We start from the raw sequence: 8,954 nt of genomic DNA, 5'->3' as shown, positions 1-8,954 counted from the left end.
ATGAGGAAAAAAATACATGTGTTTTCTCGTGTTTTAGAGTATACCACATCACTGTACTTACGCCTATCTTTATATATATATATATATATTATAAAAGAGTTCACGAATTTAGTAAGGAAGACTATTACGCATAACGGCGCGCATTCGTATCAACCTCCACTTAAGAAACAACGATCTCTACTCCAGAGTCAGTGGTGCTCTACATTGAACTATGATTTTTAAGGGAAATAAAGTATCACTGCTTACACATAATAATAAATATGTTAGACATAAGCTTTAACAGCCAGTACATTATAGCCTTGTGTTATCCCGATTTTCATAAGCGATTTTTAGAATAAGCTCAATTCTCACAGGAAGCTACTTTCACACTTCGTTTTGTTATTTTTAACGAGGTGAGCACTAATTATTGTGTAAAAATATAATTTGGGCAGAAGGACTTGGCAAGTAGCAAAAAAGGTGAATAGGAGACCGTTGACTCGGCGGCTAAATATAACGTGGAAAACAACCAGAAATCTAATCTAATCCATAGATTATAAGTAGTATTTGTATATATACTATAGTATTAAATCTCCAGTCAATTGGCATGTAGTACACCTAACTTCCCTTCTTCTTTCCCATAAACTTCCTTCCTCCTTCCTTCTCCTGTAATTCCTCCATTGACCCTCCTCTCCAATCATACATATTTTGTATATATATATACCAACAATATATCATCTATATATTGTCATATTTACACTTTCATGATCTTGTGTAATTAATTAGGCACCTACATTTGTTTTTCCTTCAATCAAGAATGGTTGATGCAAATATGGGTGCAGCAGGTGGTCAATTCCCTGAATTTCCTAAAGTCTTGACACACGGTGGACAATATGTTCAATATGACATTTTTGGTAATTTATTTGAGATCACCACCAAATATCGTCCTCCTATTATGCCTATTGGCCGTGGTGCTTATGGAATTGTCTGGTAAACATCTTTTTCTTCAACCCCATTTCTTCTTTTTTCCATTAATGTTAATTTTTCAGCTTTAGATTTTTTAGCATTGAACTTATTGTAGTTTTAAAATTGTGGTTTAGATCTAATATTTGTTGTTTTTCACATGTATATCTATGTTTCCTGTAAAAGAAATACTCTCTGCGTCCCAATTTATGGGAAGTTGTTTGACTAGGCATGCACATTTTAAGAGAAAAAAGGATGACTTATAAAACTTGTGGTCTAAAATAAATCATAGAAATTTCTTGGCTACAAATCACTTCATTAAGGGTAAAATGGTAAGTTTGGAGTTAAATTGTTACTCTCTTTTAAGAAAGTAAAGAATACTTTTGCATCCTGTGGTCTTCAACTAAGGATATGTAGAATGTATCAAAATGTTTACAGAGTTGCCAAAAAAGGAAAGAGACATTGATATTTAAATGGACTAAAAAGGAAAGAAAGACAAACAAATTGAAATGGAGTGAGTACTAAGTATGGAAATATGTCATACTTCTTTTAGACTGACTAAAGAGAAAACTGTGTCACATAATTTCAATTGAACCCATTGCGCTAAGGCAACATCTGCCACTGATTGTTATCTTAGACTGACTAAAAAGAAAACTGTGTCACATAATTTCAATTGAACCCATTGCACTAAGGCTACATCTGCCACTGATTGTTATCTTCCACCAACACAGCTACAGGTAGCTCTGCTGATCAAGGCTTTAGTAAATGGAAAGAAATTTCGTAGTTTTATCTATGTGCCACGCCTTTGGGTTCCATGAAATTACTTTTTCACCTATTTTTCGGTTTGTATTGACAATATAGTCCAGACCTAGTAAATAAGCACTAGATACACATGATGTTGACATATTATGCATATAGAAATTTTATGAATATGTATGTTTATTAAGTGACGTATCTTCTGACTTTAAATTCTGGATTCGCTATGGCTCTGAGTGACTAATTATGGGTGCCTTTGTGTGTCTATCTTCGTGAAGCTCGGTGTTTAATGCGGAGCTGAATGAGATGGTTGCAGTTAAGAAAATCGCCAATGCTTTTGATAATTATATGGATGCTAAGAGGACGCTCCGCGAGATTAAGCTTCTTCGCCATTTAGACCATGAAAATGTGAGTCTTCTTGTGTAACTTTTTCACGTTGGCTATTCTTTTTGGTGTTGGTGAATTATAAATGAAAGAGAGTTTTTTCTGCGCAGGAGTGAAATTCTCATATTATTGCTTTACAGATGAGTATTTTTACTTCTTTATCCCTAGTACCAAGATATGTAAAATAGTTGGGATTAACTAGTTATCTGTATAGGAAAAGTGAGGCGAACAATGATTAGTATTAGACTGAAATGGACCAGAATAGCGTGAATAGATGTAGAAGATTCATATAGTCAACCCCGACTGATCTCCCTCGTTGTAGTGGAATCTCCAACAGCCCATAATAAACTATTCCTCTGGTTTTCAGCTGTAAATTTTCATGATTTTCCAGTTGTCTTAATATGCAAATTACCTAGTATCGGACATAAAAAATTTACAATCACTATTGCACTATGATCAATTATATAGTGGACAGTTCAGAGTGTAATATAATAGTTAAATACTTCATATTCCTTCACATAGATGGGGGATATTTCCTGCTGTATATCAATGTTTTGCATCATTCTGGAAAACATGACTTCATAATGATGAACTATATTCCAAACAGAATGAGGTTTAATGGGATGCAATTTGGATGCCTCATTTAGTACATGTACCTTATACTTTTTGCTTATCAAGGAAACCAAAAATGCCATGGCAGGTCATTGGTTTAAGAGACGTGATTCCTCCGCCCTTACGAAGGGAGTTTTCTGATGTTTACATTGCTACTGAACTCATGGATACTGATCTTCACCAAATAATTAGATCCAACCAAGGTTTATCAGAGGATCATTGCCAGGTAAATCCACCCCTTGCTCACCCAAATGCTTTTATAAATTGTACTCCCTCCGTCCCACAATTTATGTGAAGTTATTTGACTGGGCATGAAGTTTAAGAATGAAAGGAAGATTACTTGTGGTCTAAAACAGGATAGATATTTGTGTGGCTATAAATCATCACTAAGGGTAAAATGGGAAGTTTAAAGTTAAATTGTTACTCAATATAGAAATGTGTCATTCTTTTTGGGATTGACTAAAAAGGAAAGAGTGTCACATAAATTGGTACAGAGGGAATAACAACTTAAATTTATAAACCCATCTGATATGTGTCTTGATATTTTTTCTCTAAATAATTTTCAAATTTTTTTGTTTTGCAGTACTTCATGTATCAGCTCCTCCGTGGGCTAAAATACATACATTCTGCGAATGTTATTCATAGAGATCTCAAACCAAGCAACCTCTTGCTAAATTCAAATTGTGATCTTAAGATATGTGATTTCGGCCTTGCTAGGCCAAACCTAGAGAATGAGAATATGACGGAATATGTAGTAACCAGATGGTACAGGGCACCGGAGCTCTTGTTGAACTCTTCAGATTACACTGCTGCCATAGATGTTTGGTCTGTGGGTTGCGTCTTCATGGAGCTTATGAATAGAAAACCTTTGTTCGCTGGAAAAGATCATGTACATCAAATACGCTTGCTAACTGAGGTAAAGACTGATTCATGAAAGACATGTATAACAGAAAATAGGATACACTCTTTTCATGCTTTTACTTGGAACGACATTTTACCATGTGAATTCTTGACTTGATTTTGTAGTTTCTTCCTGAAAATTAATTCACCAATGATCAATATTGTCAAATACTCCCTCCATTTCAATTTGTTTGTCTTACTTTCATTTTAGTCGGTTTAAAAAAGAATGCCACTTTATTATATTTAGCAACTCTTTACACTCAACATCCTACCTGACATATTTAAGATCACAAAATTCAAAGGGTATTTTGGTACATCAGACACATCTTTAATTTAAGACCACAAAATTAAAAAATCTTCTTTATTTTCTTAAACTCCGTGCCCAGTAAAACTAAGACAAACAAATTGAAATGGACGGAATACTTTGTTTATATTGGTGTGGAATGTTTTCTGTTCGAGTTGTCCAAACGGGAAAATTTTCCTTCCCTTTAAACAACCGTTAACATCAGCTTATTTTGGACTGCAAATAACAACTTAGCATTCCCTTCTGAGTAATCTTGTGAGTAACAAATGCTTATTTCTACGTTTATTTTTCTCAGCTTCTTGGCACCCCAACGGAATCTGATCTTAGCTTCCTCCGAAATGAGGATGCGAAGAGATACATCAGGCAACTCCCACAACATCCACGCCAGCAGTTAGCAGAAGTGTTCCCTCATGTGAATGCATTAGCCATTGATCTTGTAGATAAAATGTTGACACTCGACCCTACTAGAAGAATTACAGGTAATTTCCCTATTTGTATTTGGAGGCGGAGTCAGAATTTTTAGTTTGAGTTCTGATTGACAATCCTTTTTACTCACTAGGTTCTGAATAATTAATTATTCATATTAAATGAATTTTTTGATACCATTACAGGGTTTGAGCCAAAACTATTGAGTTCTGCCGAACCCTTAGCTTTAAGGTTGGCTCTGCCTCTGTCTATACTGATATTTAAGATAGACCGGAAAGCTTGAATAAGGAAAGCTTGAATAATCAACTATTTTGACTCAAAAGAATATCTTTTTGTAATAAAATCATAATATACCTTTTCTCTTGAATGCATTCACACTTTTAACTCTATGGTGTCCAATTTGCCTTATCTTTTTTACTGAAACTAGTCAAATCAAGCCTTTCGTTACCAAAGCCAACTTTCTCCCTTCTTGCATTAGTATGAGCGCTAATGCGACTGCAAGCCTCTTCAGAATGAAAGACTTAATGTAATATCATATTAATTAATTAATGATTAAAAAAAGAAGGGGTTGGTCAAGAAAAATAGACTGTAAACTATGGCAGTCACTTATTATTCTTTCTTCCTTAGTAAAAAGAGCTCATTTTTGCAAATTCCACACTAAAGGAAGATTCTTCCTGCAACATCTTCCAATCATTCTGTTTTAAGCTCAGTGCCGGCTGAAGGCCCGCTTTAGGCCCCATTATCTATTAGAAGTAACCATTAACCAACATCTTTCGTGATAATTTGTTTCTTCGAGACTTGGATCTGTTCCTTTTGTATCGGGAAACAATGGAGACATATGGAGAAGAAAGTTAATATTATTTGTAGATTTAGCAAGGATGAATCAATCTCATAAGCAAACAAAAAACATAGAGGGATGATGCAAGAAAAGACCAGCCTTTACTATCGAAAAGTTTACCTTTTGTGTAGAGAAAATAGACTTCAAATACACACACACACACATATATATATAAAGGAAAAATATAGGCCTTTGATTAAAGTTTCACTTTAGGCCACTAATTGTATTGAGCCACCCCTGTTTAAGCTCATCCTCTAATGTTTTTGTCTTCTGTTGCAGTTGAGGAAGCATTAGCTCACCCCTACCTTGCAAAGCTCCATGATGCAGCTGATGAACCGGTCTGCCCCATTCCATTCTCCTTCGACTTCGAACAACAAGGGATAGGAGAAGAGCAGATTAAAGACATGATATATCAGGAAGCCTTGGCACTGAATCCTGAATATGCTTAAACATAAGAAAAATCAGTTATTGCTCTTGTTTCCCTTTTGATCTGGAGTATCTACTTTACCTAGTGTGGATTTCTTGCTTGGATCAGCCCTCTCAAAGGTTTTTGTTCACGCAGGGTCAGTCCTTTGCATCTTTAATCTAAGCCAGCCATCTATATATCTTTTTTTTTCCCCCGTAATTACGGTGGTGGCGGGGCTAGCTTGTGTACACCTCGTCTATTCTATTGGATATTTGCTACCTCCCACCAGCACAAATATTTATATATCTTCCACTCATTCTTATGATTTGTATCTTGTATTCTGTTTTCAGCTTATTGTAGTCTGTATTTTTGTTCAGTGTATCATGTTGTACTATCAACTATGTACAGTAGATTGATTGTATTGAAAAGTAACTCAGTAGCATGTGGAAAATCTATCAAGAATCTTTTTTCATTTTGAAAATGAGTGTATTTTCTGTGTTCAACCATTTGTGCATGAACTACTATGCTATTGGAATGAGTAGTGGGGAGATATAAAATCTCAGTTTTTGACATTTACTAGTGCTGCCAGCTTGAAGGTTTATAAAATGATAATTCTCCTTTATTAATGTACGGTTTAGATATTTAAGGTTGTTTTGAAGTTATGCCAATCTTTGAAACTTAAGCTTTGATCTAATGTAACTTTTAGATAGAAAGATAGAAAATCTGCAATAAAAGTAATAAAATATACTAATAGTGAAAATGCCTCAGAAAAAGAAAAAAAAAAAAATTAATCTTGAATTTTGTTTAGAGAAAGACTTGGAACTAGTGCCATATGAATAAAAACAAGGGCAAACTATATAAATGACAGACATTTGGGCTTTAATCAAGACACATAGCAAATGTTTCAATATTTACATTTTGTAGCAACAATCCAACTATCAACGGTTGTATACGTTGTATATGTTTTTTTCACTATATTCATTTTTTATTTTCGCTGTATTCATGAATACAACAAAAAAAAAAAATCTTGTTTTTTCACTATATTCATGAAAATGACTATCTGTATTCCTAAATTGGTTTGCTGTATTCATAAATACAGCGAGTAAAAAATGAATACATAAAAACATATATACACCAAAAATTAACAAACACCATATTTTTCGGTATGTATAAAACAAACACAAGCGTATTCAACATAGATACACCAAAAAAATTAACAAAAATAGGCGAAAAACACTGTATACAACATATGTACACCAAAAAAATAACGAATACACTCAAATATTGAATACAAAAAATAAAATTGATTGTATTCATTTGTATACCAGTGTAAATTCACTCTATTCATTTGTATACAAAAAGATTTCTTCGAAAAACGCGAAAAATATTGTATACAGTGTATGTATACATAGATCGGAAAAAAGAACTTCCGAAAAATATGTATACAGTGTATATTTATACACAGATCTGGAAAAAAACTTCTGGTCAAAAATTCCGATCAGATCTGTGTACACCTTCTTCTCCTTCACCTTCTTTTCTCCGTCATCATCACCGTCACCTTCAAATATGAAAAATTCCGATTAGATCTGAAAAATTCGATGAGTTTCTAGGCACCGCCACACCAAACCGCCTATCACCAACAGCAACAACACCGCCGGTCACCAACAACAACAACACTGCCACACCACACAGCAACATACCACACCGTCGTCACCAAACAGCAACACACCACATCCGTCACCAAACCACTGCCGTCACCAACTACAACAACACCGCCGTCACTTGCCGGAGAAAATGGAGAGGAAGACGAACTAGATGTTAGAGAGAGAGAGAGAGAGAGAGAGAGAGAGAATGTGGAGGAGAGTGTTGTATACGTTAGAGAGAGAGGAGGAGGAGAGAGTTATGTTTTTTATATTTATTAGCTAATAAGTGTCATTAACATATAACTTTTTGCTATGGGAAGTAATTAATGCAAACTATAGCTACTAAATATAATTACCTACTACTAGTTTGCCACACCATGTAGATTTTCCTAAAAACAACTATAATAAAATCAAAAAATTGTGAATTGTGGACTGGTCTTTAATTTTTGCCCCTCAAATCGGTACTCTTTAATTTTTATCCCTACTTCTCATATTTGTGGACCAAAGTACCCTTATTCGCTGGTCTATGAAACCAGAGATTCAGATTCGAACCCTAGCAGAGGTTTAAAAAAAAAAAATTCGCAGGGAAAAAGTTATGCCTCAAGGCCTAACTTCTGTAGAATCCTACAGAACTATGTTGGACAAGGGGTAAAGTTATGCCTCAAGGGATGACTTCTATATAGAAACTAGCTAGAAACTATGCCTTTAAGGCATAACTTCTACTATATAGGAACTATGGCCTAAGGCATAGTTTTGTAGGATAACTTAATCTCTACAGAACTATACCTTAAGGCATAACTTTGCCCGAATAGCATAGTTTGGTATGAAACCTTGCCTTACGAATTTTTTTACTCTGCTGAGTTTCTACCCAAGTTAAGGCCTAACTTCTGCTCGAATAGACATAATTTGCTACGAAATTCTGTCTTGCAATTTTTTATTTTTTTTATACTCTGTTAGAGTTCGAACCCAGAATATCAGGGATATTTTCAAACACTTAAAGTGTCGAAGGATAAAAATTAAAGACCAGCAATTTGAGGGGCAAAAATTAAAGTCCACCCCCGAAATGGGGTATTTGTGCGAATGACCCTAACAAAATCATTGAATTGTCAGTTTGTTGTGCATGACTGTAAATTTGTAATCATGAGATAGAGAAACATAGAAATGCTACAAGAATAAAATCAAAAAATTATATAGGAAAATCTAGATCCCTAAAATACTACTCCCTTCGAATCAAAAAGGGTGTCCACTTATCCTTTACTTTTTTGTTAAAGAAGAGTCTCCACTTACCAAATTCTGAGAATTAGTCTTATTTTTTCAAATTTGTCCTTATTAAGTGTTAAGTGACCAAAGTCCAAATCCCAATACCCATTTAATTGGGTGTAATTTAGTCAAATTGCTTATTTTTGGCTAAAAATTAGTATTTTTTTAAAGGGTGTGCAAATACCTAAATGAACTCTCTCTTTAAACCGGAGGGAGTAACACTGAAAATGCCACAACAACAGAGTAATCTTGAAATTTGTTTAAAGGAATAATGGTTAATAGTGCCAAGTAAAAAACGAAGAACTTTAACAAATCATTGAATTGTCAGTTTGTTGTCCATAATTATAAATTGGTAATCATAAGATAGTGAAACATAGAAATGCTACTACAATAAATTAAAAACTTATATAAGAAAATCGGATAAGGTAGGGGTAAGGTCTACGTACACTTTATTCTCTCCTAACTCCACTTATGGATTACACTGAG

The 8,954-nt window shown here is 34.3% G+C and overlaps 1 protein-coding gene across 1 annotated transcript; it reads left to right on the top strand.

The window, feature by feature from the left end:
- The first annotated feature begins 604 nt into the window (after window positions 1-604).
- Window positions 605-6,046, top strand: LOC132050370 (mitogen-activated protein kinase 3). Its single transcript, XM_059441600.1, has 6 exons — window positions 605-966; window positions 1,974-2,103; window positions 2,780-2,917; window positions 3,275-3,607; window positions 4,191-4,374; window positions 5,439-6,046. The coding sequence occupies exons 1-6, from the start codon at window positions 794-796 to the stop codon at window positions 5,606-5,608; spliced, it is 1,128 nt and encodes a 375-aa protein (XP_059297583.1). The 5' UTR covers window positions 605-793; the 3' UTR covers window positions 5,609-6,046.
- Window positions 6,047-8,954: the final 2,908 nt, after the last annotated feature.

Source organism: Lycium ferocissimum, chromosome 3 (assembly GCF_029784015.1).
Source record: "Lycium ferocissimum isolate CSIRO_LF1 chromosome 3, AGI_CSIRO_Lferr_CH_V1, whole genome shotgun sequence".
Lineage (NCBI taxonomy): Eukaryota > Viridiplantae > Streptophyta > Magnoliopsida > Solanales > Solanaceae > Lycium > Lycium ferocissimum.
This window is presented reverse-complemented; position numbering and strand designations above follow the sequence as displayed.

What these genes read in the sequence shown, in the direction of transcription:
- LOC132050370 (XM_059441600.1), top strand. Translation starts at nt 794, where the DNA reads ATGGTTGATGCAAATATGGGTGCAGCAGGTGGTCAATTCCCTGAATTT. An exon ending in GGTGCTTATGGAATTGTCTG is followed by an intron (nt 967 to 1,973) that starts GTAAACATCTTT and finishes ATCTTCGTGAAG; the next exon opens with CTCGGTGTTTAATGCGGAGC. An exon ending in CCCTACTAGAAGAATTACAG is followed by an intron (nt 4,375 to 5,438) that starts GTAATTTCCCTA and finishes CTTCTGTTGCAG; the next exon opens with TTGAGGAAGCATTAGCTCAC.